Source organism: Procambarus clarkii, chromosome 47 (genome assembly GCF_040958095.1).
Source record: "Procambarus clarkii isolate CNS0578487 chromosome 47, FALCON_Pclarkii_2.0, whole genome shotgun sequence".
NCBI classification, from domain to species: Eukaryota; Metazoa; Arthropoda; class Malacostraca; order Decapoda; family Cambaridae; genus Procambarus; species Procambarus clarkii.
Window position 1 is genome coordinate 19,593,041 of NC_091196.1, and position 15,617 is coordinate 19,608,657.

Sequence of the window (15,617 nt, forward strand, 5' to 3'; positions counted from 1 at the left end):
TGAGGTTTCTAGTTTCACTTAACTCCATATCATTTAAAGTTGCAATTTTCAGGAATCTAAGCCTGCCATTAAATGATGTTCACCTGTATATATTTTATGAGACCACTAACCATGAGCAACATTTTGGGCAAACTGTATGATCAATATTTTTTGTTGCAGATACTGTACCTGTAATACATTTAATGGTATATAAGGCAAGAGGGAAAAGTGATGAGAGGGGAAATTGGAGAAGTAAGGCATAAAAACTGAGCTTACATTAAAATAGTGACACTAGAAAACCTATTGGCCCATATACGTAGTTGATAATAGTGAGATGGTAAGTCCTGGATGGACCACACAAGACCTCCCTCTAGAACTATCTGAGTGGAGGAGGGAGGGAAGATCCAATCATAGCCTGGGACTGAGTTGAGGGGCCTGAGTCAACTTTACTCTTGAATGACTTTCACATTAATATTTTTAGGAAATTGTGTTAAAATCTAAAATTTATACATTTGCATACAAATGCATTATATATATTTTTTTAATTTCTTGTCCCCACACAGGTAGAGGCACCGTTGATGATAGCCCACTTTAGAGGTTAAATAGTTGTGATCACAAAAAAAGTATTGTTTATGAAATTACCAATACTAGTTTCACTACATACCTGACATTTGCACAAAGTGCAAGGATCCTTCTGCCACGTCTCTCCAATAATTCGTTCATTTCCATCTTCATCTTTACATAATTTTCTCCTCCTCTTTCGAATACTTCCACCACATTTGTGCTCTAAAGTGCTCACCTGATAAATAACGATGCTTTAGCAATTCTCATTATACAACAGAACTAAAACTAGAAATACTGAATTTAAGATGGTTCCTGCTACAGTTATTACTATTGAGCAGCATATACATACTTTTTAACTATCTGAATAAAAACAATTATGTACTAAAATTTAATCTAAAATTTATATTTGAATTTAATTCTAAATATTATATGAAATTTAATCAAACTGAAAAATGAGATTAAAATCTTATTTATTAAATTTACTTCACCGAGCCATAATGGCTGGAGAGGTTTAAAAAAGCTTGAAATGCACATTGAGAAATGTGTGATATTCATTCTTTCCAAACAAATACCAAACCCCCTCTTTTTTTTTTTTTTTTTTTTTTTTTTTATTAGATATATACAAGAGTTGTTACATTCTTGTACAGCCACTAGTACGCGTAGCGTTTCGGGCAGGTCCCTGGAATACGATCCCCTGCTGCGAAGAATCGTTTTTTCATCCAAGTACACATTTTACTGTTGCGTTAAACAGTAAACTCTCTACCAAATAGCATTGCTTGGCCACTACCTTCACACTTGAGACAGAACTAACCGCTCACCTGTGGAGACGCCAAGGAAATAGCAGAAAAAAGGGAGCCACTGAGGAGCCCCATAAATAAGTTTTTAAATTATATTCAATGCTCTTTCTGGAATTACCCCCTCATTGGCTTATATCACCCAAATAGGGGGCAGGGTATTCCAGGAATGGTATCCAACCATCAGAACTACAGAAGCGCCAGAAACCACAGGTCCAAAAATGGTTGTCGACATACAGGTATGCCTCTTGAACGGCAATGTACGAAAGACAAAACACTGATCAATGAAAAGGTCAACCAAAATTATTGCTCTGCTTAAACCATGTGAAGGAATAGGAAAGAATGATGAAAGGATGAATGAAAAGCTACCTTGTGACAAGCTAGAGTTGCCTACTGAAGTTATAAACAATAGCCACTGAACAAAGAAGCTACAAAAAAAAGTAAAAAATAAGCAAGGGTATTTAACAGATGGACGGACGGAAGGAAGGAAGGAAGGACGGACGGACCTGCAATCAACAAACTTCAATCACTAGACCAAAATAACAAAAGCCACTTCAAAGATGAAGGGCACAGAAGACTCAAAAAAACTGCCTGATGAAAGACCAAATTAGATAATACTGGAACCTGAAAAGCTAACACTGAAGGTGACTTGAAATGAGTGAGAGGGTAAAAACACAAGAACCCAGACAAAAATGCCAACAAAAAGGAGCATGCAAAGCCAAACAAAAGGTTGAAACATTATACAGTATGAGAAGACTAACAGTGTGATTTTGGACTCCATGTGTTTTAACTTAGTTTCTAGTGTTGCCATCATTTGAGGATCTGTAAGCTACAGACAGATAACCACATGGGAAAGCTTCATACTTTTCTTTGGTGTTCAGACTTACTCTTGTTTGAACATTGATACATTCATGCATCTCTGATCTTATCCCTCATTCTTGCCTTTCAGTTGGATCCCATTTTTTTTTTTATCATTCAGCTATTTGGCAATTCTGTAGTGTCCCTATGTGGATATCTTGACACACCACACTGTGTCAGTCTCTCTCCTTCCAGAACCCATGTACTGTGGTGCCTTGTTCTAAAACACATGGGAGAATGCCACTTTCAAGACATTTTTCTCTACAATAACTCTTGCTGATATTATGGCACAAGAGCTCCCTCAGATTCCGTCTACACCATCATAGTGAGGTGCTCGATAGTCTTATCTTCCCACTGATCATCACTACAGGTGGAGATCTGTGAACCCGGATATGTTTCTCTGACCCCTTCCACTGAACTGTAGGGGTAAGTATTCTCTTTCTTTCCATTCTCATGTACCGCTTGGGCATGGAAATTCTTGCATAAGGTCTTTTTTTTCTTTCTTTTTAGTCTTTTTTTTTAGGGACGTGAGTCTTATTTTCCTTGACGTCACCGTATGGGGGCCTCGTAGCCTGGTGGATAGCGCGCAGGACTCGTAATTCTGTGGCGCGGGTTCGATTCCCGCACGAGGCAGAAACAAATGGGCAAAGTTTCTTTCACCCGGAATGCCCCTGTTACCTAGCAGTAAATAGGTACCTGGGAGTTAGTCAGCTGTCACGAGCTGCTTCCTGGGGGTGGAGGCCTGGTCGAGGACCGGGCCGCGGGGACACTAAAAAGCCCCGAAATCATCATCTCAAGATAACCACCCCTTTTCTCTTATTATATATGAGCTATCGGAAATGCATCCGAGGTGCTGTGTGGCCTGTCAATTCAGCAATTCAGCCCAGATATAAATCTTGATAAATCTTAATATGTAATGGTAAAGCAGTTCTGTTTCTGTTTGCAGGAAGTTTTTGAGTGCTGATAAATGAACCTTCTGGAGGATATTCCAAGCTGGGGGAGAGAAATTATGTCTTCCTTTTCTCATTAATGTCCTGGAAGAGGTGTTTGAAAAGATTACTGTTGTGTTGGTTAGTGAAAATTGCATTGGCTTTGTTAACGTGTTGTCATGTGCACGTAAAATGTAGGACATTGCCTAAAGAAGCTTTCATTTACACTCAAAACCTGAATTTTACATGGCCACATTTTTTTAACAAATAAAAGTCTGCTTGAATGCAGCACTTCATTTATATACAATACAGACCTTTTTATTAAGTTCATACACTGTTTTTGAGAGCTGTTCTACTAGAACTTCAAGCCCTTCTATTCGCTGTTCTGTCATGTCTTGCTCATAGCTTCCCAAGTCTTGCTCACCACTGGCTTCTTTATTTCTTGGTATCCAACCTCTTACACTCTCTTGATGATGACTATGGCTAGTTCTGTGAGAAGTTTTGAAAAAGGAATAGTCAAGCAGAAGTGAAATACAGAATATAAATTTTTCCTTTTGCTGAATTGTATTACTATAACCATTCACACAACAGTATATTGTACAAAAAATCCAAATCTTGATTTAGAAAATTGATTTTGTAGATCACTATTACCAGGTTACATTTTGTGACCAATATAAAACAGTAACTAACCTTTGTTTCAGTTTAGAATTGCTGATATTTTCAGAGTTACTATTATAGAAAATTGATGATTCATTTATGTCAATGTTAGCTTGTTTTCCACTAGTTATTCCCATTAAAATATGTTCTTGGTCCTCAATATGTGAAAACTGAGCTTGTCGACGAAAACGAATGCCTGGTGGTTGGGTCAAGCTGTTGAAGTTGCCAGCATTCCGACAATCTGCAGAGATTTCTATTTGTTAAGCTAAATTTAATGAAGTAATGAATGAGGTGAACACTCCTCTTATCATAAAATTTTCATATATCCTAAAACAAAAAAATGCATATGATATCTGACTACATGTGTATGTGAATGATACAAACGATTTCCTGATGTACAAAATATACTTTTAGAAAGACTGTGATTCAGGCAAAACTTTTCTTGAAAAAGATACAAGTAATTATTTGATGACATGTACAGTATTGTGTATAGAGTATGTAATAATTCGGAGGTGGTGGTGGTGAAGTGGTTGCAAACATCTTGACCCCCAATTTATAGTTATAGCCCAACAAATAGCTTAGGAAACTTAAAATGAATGTAAACATTTTCACATAGCTGAGTGGCCCCTTGAGCAGCCCCAGGTGTCCAGACTGTTTACAGTCAGGAACGCAAGGAGAGACTGGACCGCCAGTGTGTTGTGATAAAGTCCAAATATTTAGACATTGTAAAAATTAAACACTTAAACTGAATACAGGATACAATATTCACTTTGATCTCATAGAAACACAACACAAAGGATCTTGTCATAATGCCTGATGACTTAACATTTAACGACAATAAGAAATCCAGCATTGAATGTAATGAGACCCTTCTTTCTGGTGGTTTCCTTCGTTTCTCCCCAAACTACCTACTTGGAGTACTCAAAACCGAGGTACCACACCAGGCCTTGATCCAGCTATGTCACCATGTTCTATCATAATCTTTTACAATGAAACTTTCAGTGATCTTGCCTTATGGAGAATGTCTTGCTCAGGAAAGGGCTTTTTATTTTAACTCTAAGCCTGCATTCTTCCATATATTTGTGAGGATCAAAGTTAAGTGTATGTACTGTATGCCTAGACTTGTCTCCAAAAAGTTCTTTATTTCTATAATCAAAAGTGTAGTAATTTTACAGTCGCTACCTTTGCCTTAAATCTAGTATGCTGAAATACTTAAAGTATCTGAGAAAATGGAGGTTATCAATACATTTGGAAAGTTGTTCTAGGAAAACTACTAATTCACCATACCTGTACAGCACTCAGTCCATAAGCGTAAATCAACATATGGAAGCTTGGAACACTCCACAAAGGCCGGGCTCTGCTCACGAGGTAACACAAACACGTCAGATGTCATGTCTTGTATATTATCACCATTGTCACATAAAACTCTTCCCAGGGTGGCCTGCTTAATTTGTGCTAACTGCTCACTCTTGAAGGTGGTTGGATTTTCATACCAGAATCTGTATATTATGATAGTAATACTTCACCTATATTTATATGTAAAAAGTTATGTTTAAAGATTGCACTTTATTTTTAGCTGAAATTTCATACAGAAGTTCCTTACCTTACTCTATTTGAATGGTGGGAGAACCTTACAAGAGTATCACAAGGTAGTACTAGGACCTCTCTTATAATTAATTTCTAATTTTTTCGAAGATAGGCAGCCTGTTTAAGTACATTAGGATTATATTGTGGATTCCCAAGGTCGAATATCTGACTTTTCCCAGGATGTAACCCCACAACAGTTGACTAACTCCCAGGGACCTATTTACTGCTAGGTGAACAAAAGCAACTTGTGATAGGAAACAAACCGAACCGTTTCTGTCCTGCCCGGGATTTGAACCTGGGATTCCCAATTGAGAGTTGAGAATGAATTTAACTCTACTACCAGGACTTCAACAATACCAATATATCGGTGATTTATCTAAAGTTCTTAAAACCTAATACAGGCCTGTACTATGTGATGAAGACACTATGTTCATCTTTTACAACCCCAACATGCTCCCTAAAATCATATACTTGTAAGCAATAACCTTAAAAAAAAACCTGGATGTCAACAAATAAGATTACAGAAAAGCCCTACTGTGATTGGAATATTTTGTGTACCTTGTGCATGTATTACTGATTTGTTTATGGTACAATATTTACTTATAATATCAGAAGAAAACCTGCCACTGATTTATTTATAATACTAAGTTAAAAATTGTGTTTATACTAATGTTTAAACTGAAATGGCAATTAAGCATATAGTTAATGATATTTGTTTAAGGGGAGCTTTCTGTAGCACAGTTCAAGTTTCTGAATTCTTTGTCATTTATTTTGTTGTTTTACTGCAAGGTCTGGGGATATTAATTATTTGTAGATGTTGTTACCTGTACAGTATACCCATCCAGCTGCTTTAGATTCTGTGCTTTTCTCACCATCTCATGTCTTCAAATCTGGCAATCCTTATGTGTACTAAGTTAGCCTACAGTTTATCTAAGGGAAACCATAAGGAACTTTTATATGAAATTTGGCCTTGCATACCCAAATAATAGAGCATCACCTGTGGCCCTTTACATTTACTCTTTTTTTTCCATTCTTTGAACCCAAGTCCAATATTACAATATTTTGTACTCAATTATAAATTTTCAACATCCATATGTCATTTGGACATTATTTATTTTTGATTTAACGAGAGTTCAAACTGACCTGTCACCATCACGTAACCGTCTGAACTGATCCACAAGAAGACACTGGAAAGTTGGCCCTACTCTGGCACCTTCAACAGGGTCTTCCAATAAACCACCAACCCACACATCAACATTACCTTAAAAAAATATTATGTAGACTATTAAAAAATTAAAAAATTATATAAAAAGCATTAATAGTTTCCTAAAAGATTTTGAACAGCTCTTAAAAAGTTTAATGATGTAGTAAATAACAAAAACAAGATTATAATGAAAATGACTAGTAAACAAGTAAGACAAGATGTTATGGAGCAGATGGCTCATTATGGGTTTATTACCTGGGTGACCATATAGCTGCTTAAGCTTGTTTCGAATGTTTATTGATGATATGTGAGATCTTAGCTGATCAAAGTTCTCTGGCACTGAGAGGTTGCAAGCTTTGCGCCACTCTGTATAGCCTGGCAGAGCATGATCTCGTCCTCTCTGGATGTTGAGGGAAGCAAGGTCAAGTGCCACCTCATGTGCAGCACGGAACAATTTTTCTGTTAACTCTGTGTTTAGAAACTGGCCAGGCATCTACAAAAGAAAGTACAGTTCTTAAATAAACATGTGGGGGTACGTTTTCAAAGCAAATGCATTACATTTTTTTCCCATGTAATAATCAGGTGCAGTGAAAAGTCACTAAGCTGTGCTTGATAAATTATGTTAATACCAAACTCTTATCACTACTGACCTAATTCCACTCAGATGTTATGCAAGGCAAGTTCACTGAATATCTTATTGGACAAGTTGATGACACAGCACGATGACATATCAGACTAGTATGTAATTATCAAAAGAAGGCACCAACATATCAGACTAACACATCATGGATCTTTAGAAATGTTTCTGCTTAGCCATACTGATGCTAGATAAGTAATTACTCAAATGTAGTTACAGGATGAGAGCTACACTCGTGGTGTCCTGTCTTCCCAATACTCTGTCATATAACGCTTTGAAACTAGTGACAGTTTTGTCCACCACCACCTTCTCACTTAACTTGTTCCAACTGTCTACCACTCTGTTTGCGAAAGTGAATTTTCTTATATTTCTTTAGCAGCTTTGTTTAGTTTGCTTAAATCTATACCTCTTGGTCTTGAATCAGAATTTTTTAAGGCTTTTTCACATAATTTGTAGGTTGTGTGGTTTATTTTCTCCTATTCCACATTCAATAACATGGCATTTATTCACATTAAATTCCATTTGCCAAATGGTGCTCCATAAACTTATTTTGTCCAGGACTAATCGAAGGACATGACAATCACCCAAGTTCCTTGGAGAAGCTTAGTCTTGATAGGATTACTTTTTGGCCTAAAATGAGTTCTTCTTTAGTGCCTCCCTAGCATCAGTATGATCTGAAAGGGATATTCTAAGAGAGTTCAGCTACTATGATGCAGACTGTAACCTTATCTTAACTATCCTAAATGTGTCCATTTAGACATTCTGTGAGCTTCCCTAAAGAAGCATCCAAATGGAACAGATAACAAGTAATTATCAACAGAAGGCATCAAAGCTAGAAGATGATGTTGCAAGGAATAGCTTCCAAATAATTATTATATTACCTTGAGTTTAGCAGGAGTTGCAAAAAGACCCCTGAGGAGTGGATCAATGCCGCCTTCTTGTACAATGCGCCAAGGGCTGAAGAAAGCCTTGTGCAGTGGTAAATGTCCTTCAGGGATTGGCTGGAAGGTAGCATTGAGTCGATGAAGAATTGGATTGATCAATGAATGTCCAAATCTGCAAATGCCAATTATGAAGCTTTATATTGCAAAATTTACAATTATAAAATATTACAAATATAAAAGTACAATACTCAGCTATTAATTTAAGTGTTTACAATACAAGTTACATTAAATTTGTGTTAAAAGTTAATATAATTTGAGTCATATTACTTCACTAAGTATTCATTTTTTTAAATGTCAAGGTATCAAGTGATATGTAACAACCATTCTTGGTGATGATAACAATGCCTTACTTGGGTCATACAACAACATTTAAGACAAGGTTTAGTCAGATTTGGCAAGATGATTCAGTAAAATGGTGTTATAATGAAATGCTCTTTTCTGAGTCAGACTCTTAGTTACTCCCCGAGTCAGACCCTTATGGTACATCCTTAAATCTGTCTATATACCAGGTTCTAGATTGCCTATTCGCCAACATACCAAGTAACTTTACAAGTACTGTAGTTTTGTCATATATTTGGGGAAGGAAGACACGGAAGAATCTAACAAAAGAAACGATCAATATACACACGGCACCATATGCATTGAAATTATGAAGAATTTTTTTTACTGTTAACTATTGACAATAGCCACTACTCTCACTGCCATAAGATGAGTGCATGGGTCATAAAAACAAAAATATTGGAGCCAGCATATTCATTTGAAGCCCACATCATCCAAGCACATTCATGGGAATCTACGACAAAGAGGGCAGGATTGAGAGCAAGCGAGATAATGGCTCATAAACTTTACCTTCCTCTGGGGCGATTCCGAGTATTAACATCCCCACGGCCCTGTCTAGTACCAGGCCTCCTGGTGGGTGCTCTAGTGAACCAGACTTTTGGACACAGCTGCTCACAGCCTGATGTATGAATCACAGCCTGGTTGGTCATGTATCCTGTGGAGGCATTTATCAATTTCTCTTTGGAACACCATGAGAGGCCAGTCAGTTATGTCCCATATCTATAGCAGGTGTGTGTTGAACAGTCTTAAGCCTTTGATGTTGATAGGGTAGTACAGTATCTGCATTCCTATTGCACCTCTGCTTTTCAAAGGACTATTCTGCACATCCTGCCAGCCTCCTAGTCTCATATGATGCCAGTTCAGTGTGCAGATTTGGAACCAGTCCCTCTTAATATTTTCCAATTGTAAATTACAGTACTATGTCTCCTGCCTGCACTCCAAAGAATATAACTTTAAACACTGTAATCAGTCCATGTATTTCACTGCCTTAATGCCCTTTTTCTGAGCTACAGACTATTGCTCCATGGCCAAACCATCCAAAGAGAAAAAAAGACCCAAAATGTGAACATAGAAAAATAGGAGTTTACCCCTAGCAGGAGCAGACCCAGATGGGAAGGCAGATAACAAGTGCAGAAGCAAGATCATGGCTAGATGGGAGCACGAATATCGAAAACAATGCGATAGATCACAAAACCATCAAGAGGATGTGTCGATGACTAGCCACCCTGCCAAAGATGATGGACAACGCAGACACTTACACTCACAACACCGCTAGGAGAGAATTTTTCTCTTGACCTCAGCAGTCTACAAAGGACTCTGCCAACAGCCTCCGACATCTGGCTCACAATGTCCTGACTATATCATAAGTAATAATAATAATAATATTTTACTTATATAAAAGTACATACATTTGATACATGATACAGTGGAGAATTCATTGGCAAGAAATTTAAATAAAGCGCCACTAATATGCAGAGCATTTTGGCCATAAATTAAAAATTACTTACCACCTTGTAATGTACCTTGATATATATTGTTGACTCAATTAATGCCCATCTGCCTGATTAGTAACAAAAGTTATTAGACTCATTCATATGTAGGTTAACACATGCTACAAAGTAATGCCATGAGGTCCAATTTATTACTGTATTAACATTAACACTGAAAAAGACATACTGTTATGATTGTCATCAGATGTTACCTAAACACAGCAGTAGCAAAGATATTACTAATTGTAGGCTCAAGGTCAGGATTGTAGCCTGCATAATCCCCCAGCTTCTCCAGTCCACTTGGTCCTATGATATGTGACAGCCAGTGTGTGTATGTGATGTGCTGAACCTCTGCTCCCACAATCTGGAAATCACATACTATACATGAACTATTTCCTTTTATAATTATTTATATATAATTACCTTCCATGCTAATTATAGCACAGGAGGTAAGAAAAGGTGGGAATGAATGCTATGCTATCCAGTGACAGGAGTGAAAAGCCGTGTGATGGCCTTTTGGGTATCTGGAATACTTGAGTTCTTTTTAGAATGTGTTCATGCAAAACAACTGTCACCAGGAGGGCGAGGGGTCTACAGCTATCGCCATGAGGGCAGGGGGTGAACAGGTGACACAGTTTAACTATGCACGTCCCCATTAAGAGGCGTCACTTTACTGGCCAAGCCCCAGTCACCAACCAAAAGCAACTCAAAAGGAGCCAATGCATAAGAAACCCAAACCTCTCAGAAAATAATTAGTATGGAGATAAAAATTGCAAGCTGACACTAAGGAAAATACAAAGGACATATAATATGATCTGTACAGATGCCATTGTGGAACATAAACAAAAAAAATAAAGGCCCCCAATGTAGGAATATCCTCCTAAGTCACAAATAAAACACTTGGCTTAAAGGTTGATATCAATCCTAGCAGGGTACAGTATATGTATTGTTCATCTTTGGGTATCTCCAAACTCAAGGGACAGGAAGCTGTGAGGCTTATTGAGAGCTCTTTAGGCCAATTGTTAACTCTCCTCAGATGCCAGGCCTAACAGTTGCCAAACTCTCACGTACCTATTTACTGCTATGTAAACAGGGGCATCAGGTATATGACTGAATCTTAATACAACCCGGACAAGAATGAAAGTTTCACTTTGCTTATATTTATTTGCTAAAACATTTCAATTAATGAAATCCATTTGAAAAACTAGCTTAAATGGACATTCCTTTCTTATCATAGATGTCTAAGGAAAAAAAAGACATAATGATCGTACTGTATATAATTTTGTTTAGAGTTTTAACAAAATAAAATCCAAAGAAGGAAAATTAAACACACCAACTAAATGAATAGGAGAACCTTTAACAAAGTACCACCAACCTTCCTGGCTTCATAGAAGATAGTATCACCATCCCAGTGTGGGTTGATTTGTCTCAGGGCTTCGGCAATTCTGTTGTGCTCTCTAAACCACACCATGTGCATTGCTGTCAGACCAGACTGGGAAGACACTAGGCTGTTTATACACTGTTATATCTATATATACATATCACTAAAAACTCTATACGATCCAACCAGGATTTGAAACCATGATATCCAGGATCACCCGCCAAATGTACGCAGTACCAGGAACACTGCACCATTGATTGTCAAGTTGTCAAGGTACTGTACTGTGTACATTTTGGGGTGATCCTGGACATCGTGGTTTCGAATCCTGGTTGGGTCACATACAGTTCTTAGTAATCTATGGCTTGCACATTCATGCAGCCTTTCTCACATATATACATATATATGGCACACATATAATTCACTGAAGCACACAAAACTGTAATAAGAAAGACCTTCAAAACAAACAGTATTGCATGTAAAATAAAAAAAATCACATTTCAGCATATCACAAATTCAATTTATATTACACATAAAACATCTTGAAATTTCCAAACCCACCTGTTCATTAGCTCTAATATCTCCAGCCAAGAAGCAGTCAATCCCACTTTCACTTAAATCTCTTCGACAGTCTACAGGAGCACCTTCACTGAATGGCATTAGGGGCTTTCCCGACGATGTAAAAATACCATGCCGTAACTGGCCAGAGTGTGTTGTATTGCGCAAGAGTCGCAGGTCTGCAGCACTAGACCCATAGACCTGTCAAAAACACATTAATCATAACTACTTCCTATGATAATAAGTGAAAATTATTCAACTGTTCAAAGGCAATGTGTATATGTATTCAAAAGCTATTGTTAGAGGTAACAAAACATGTATATTCTCTGCTTAATACTGTATACAACTTTCATATGCAGAGCTTTTAGTTATACTGCTTGTCACAAGAGAGCATATACTGTATACTAATAAAACACCAAACCAAACCAAAACTCTAAATGAATGGGGATTGTGTAGGATGAGCAATAGAAACATAATAGAATGCAGTGGCTATCTGTAAATACCCTAGAAAGGGTGCAGCATATAATCAAGTAGCTTTCAGGTACAGGATACCTAGAAAAAAAGAGGTCTTTAGAACATTATAAACAATTTATATAGAGACCCTACTTAAAACATGGCACAATATAAAATTAGAGAACATTCTATAAATTAGGGAGCAGCACAGCTGTCATATTGGCTCATACTGAGTAGTACATCCTTTTAAAATCCACCCCTTTTTACCCATGTAGCTATCCAATCTATCCTTGAAACCTGTTAAACTGTTAGGTCTCATTAACGTTAGCTGGCACTCCAGCTAATGTTGTGGACTCCACTTGTCCATAACCCTATTTCCGAACAAGTACTTCCCTATATATCTCCTAAAGCTAAATTTCTCCAGGTTGTACTTATTGTTATGGATTCATACCTTTTCTGACAGGTCCCAGAACTGATAGGATTCATTTACCTAAAAGACAGAGAACTCAGCCTCACTACGTGGGGAGAAGGAAGAGACGAAATATATATATAAGTATATAGAATTGACAGTGGATAAAGATGCATTGTTCAACATGAGAAATGGTAGGAGCACTGAGCATGGGTTGAAGATAGCCACAGATGACCTGGAGGATGTTGGTAAACCCAAACACCCAGTAATGCACAAGGCTAGAGAGAGATGTCTCGCTCAGACCTCAAATCAATCAAGGTACCACCTGGCGGTGATGAGAAGCAATTAAGTACCTAATTACTCTGTTTTGTTTGCTAATTCTTGAGTTGCCAAACAATTCTCTGAAGAAATCTGTGAGAATTTTGTGACTTTTTAGTTCTTGGCTGTTCATGCCTCAACAGTGGGCAATCTTTGAATTCCACATGCACCCACTGCTCCATGGAGGAGAAAAGAAGATTTGAAAAAGTCTCTGTCCCCCATCGAACAGAGAGGTTATGGGAGCTTTACGTACCTAGTGTGTTGGTGCCATAAGCTCAGGGAAGCTACCAAAATGATCAACCCAGAAAATAAAATAAGAAGAACAGCTGTATAAAGGTTTAGGAGAAACAGTACTGTGATTTGCAGACAGGCAGCACAAACAATAATGGATTTCATTTGCTTATTTACAGAATGGTAGAAAATCAGTCCATTTAAACTAACAAAATTGATTTCTTAACATACCTGTGATGCATCAATATAAGATGTTAGTTGATTAATTTGTTCTCTTGGTAGTACAGTATTAAAAAACACTGATGTCATTCCAGAACCACAGATACCAGATGAACGAGTGAACTCCATGCAACGATGATGTCGGATTCGAGGGTCGTCAGGAGGAATCTCAATTGGGAAGCAAGGTGATGCATAATCACATGACCTGTCAGGAGTTAAATTTTGCTTTGCTAATGAATAATTGTAACCAATCACAATTTCTTTATGGTAGTACAAAATTAACATTAATAACTATATATGGCAAAGTTCACTTTTTGGTGATCAAAGAAAAATTCCCTATGCCCTCCAGCATTATATCTCCCAAATTTGGTAATGACTGCAAAAAACATTCATGATGGATGAAAAAGACTTGCACATAATAATTATACATGTCCATTACAGTACACTTATCGAATTCGGTTCTTCTCTCAGTGAAACTTAAAATCATTTCAAAGCAGTACTTAAGCTAATTCCTTGTTTCTTTTAATTTTTCACTTTACCCAAGCTGTCATGTTACTGCTCTTCCTCCTCCTGACAATCATGTTTATTATTTCCTCTTCACTCATTGGTCTTGTACCACTAAGGTTAAAGTGAAGCCACACCTGCACCAAGCTCACATCTTTCACTGCATCCTTTTTTAAATACTCTATATTGTTTAAATAATCAAGATGTTATGTCAATTCTTTCATTTGTTTTTATTTCAAAACGTTCTATATCGTCGGCATCGTTATAATTGTCAACATCATCGTTACCAGCCACCACGGCAGGTTGAGGAAACATCTGCTATGAGTCAAGGCTTCTTCCAAAAATTCCTCAAGGTTGAACGTCAAGTCTCTCCAAGCATTAGCCATTATCCATATACTGTACAATGGTTGATATGACAATGTTAAGTTAAATTCCAGTACACTACAACCATCTTTTGAGATACTATTGCTATAATGTTTCTTGTGGTGGAGCTTTTAAGTTGCTACTTATGCCTTGATCCATGAGTTGGATCAAAGATGCTGTATGCTAATTTCTTTAGAGGGCTACATGGCCTAATAATAATAATAATAATAATAATAATACGAATCTACTTTGTAATGGAATACACAGGTCTTTTAAGTTTAAAGATGATATGCAACTTTTTTTAAACCAAAATTGTGAAAATGCGAGGTATTCCATCAGGAGATACCTGATAATAAATGCAAGAGGAAGGTCCTAAATAAAGTGCTTCCCCGAAATATGAATTTTGTTATTAAATACTGAATCTAGTATTCTTTTTGGGCAGTTAATACATTATTATGGTATTTGAAAAAGGAAATATATATTCAATAACTTTTAAAGCTAGGATTGATAACTATAATTTCCTTACGTCTGACAATTTACTCCATCATGAAAACTTTCTGAAGATATTGAAGGAAGAGCATGGTCAAGATCGTGATCAAGGAACTGTCCCCACTGCATCAGCATGTGTGTACAATGGTGATCTGGTGATACCTCCTCTGTGCTAATAATTCGTGATGAAATTAGTCTTGCACTTGGCTTGAAGAAACCATGGTACCTCTTTGTTTTTGACCAACCTGTAAAAACAATATTTGATTAACATGAAATGCTCTATGCAGACCCTGGTTGCTCCCCATGACAAGGTTCACCCAGGAAGGCTAGGACACTGCACACACAAGAAACCTTTTCTAAGAAAAGAAGACACCCTAGCCAACTGTGCCTTATGGTGACAAGAAACTTTTCAAGTGGTCTTGCCAAATTGATAGATGTTCAATCCACCACCAAGGAAACCAATTTGCTATAATAAAAAAGAGCAAAACTATTGCAACCTGCACTCTGAAAGATGACTGGAATCATAAATTATAACAATCAAACTAATTATTCCTCTTCTAACTACCTGTTAGTTAACTACTCTCACACCAGATAATGACACCACCCCCCAACAGTTACAGGCAAACTCCACTTGAAGACCTGGGTACCCCAGCACGAACTGAAAACTGGTACTACAAAGTGGGAGACCAAAGAGCCAATCGGAAGGAATCATT

At 37.2% G+C, this 15,617-nt stretch overlaps 1 protein-coding gene and 1 long non-coding RNA gene across 2 annotated transcripts in view; one reads left to right on the forward strand and one right to left on the reverse strand.

The window, feature by feature from the left end:
- The window catches only part of Pxn (Peroxidasin), a 220,677-nt gene that overhangs the window by 5,882 nt on the left and 199,178 nt on the right, over nt 1–15,617 (reverse strand). The window contains exons 19-30 of the mRNA XM_045749792.2: nt 14,942–15,149; nt 13,561–13,753; nt 11,922–12,119; nt 11,358–11,474; nt 10,195–10,346; nt 8,091–8,265; nt 6,828–7,065; nt 6,512–6,629; nt 5,069–5,280; nt 3,815–4,022; nt 3,439–3,613; nt 644–778 (exon numbers count right to left, since the gene is read on the reverse strand). Of these exons, the coding sequence (XP_045605748.1) occupies nt 644–778; nt 3,439–3,613; nt 3,815–4,022; nt 5,069–5,280; nt 6,512–6,629; nt 6,828–7,065; nt 8,091–8,265; nt 10,195–10,346; nt 11,358–11,474; nt 11,922–12,119; nt 13,561–13,753; nt 14,942–15,149 (2,129 nt within the window). The remainder of the gene's footprint in view (nt 1–643; nt 779–3,438; nt 3,614–3,814; nt 4,023–5,068; nt 5,281–6,511; nt 6,630–6,827; nt 7,066–8,090; nt 8,266–10,194; nt 10,347–11,357; nt 11,475–11,921; nt 12,120–13,560; nt 13,754–14,941; nt 15,150–15,617) is intronic.
- LOC138350763 (uncharacterized) lies at nt 1,792–6,680 on the forward strand. Its single transcript, XR_011222263.1, has 2 exons — nt 1,792–2,621; nt 3,142–6,680. It is a non-coding gene; the product is annotated as an uncharacterized lncRNA (long non-coding RNA).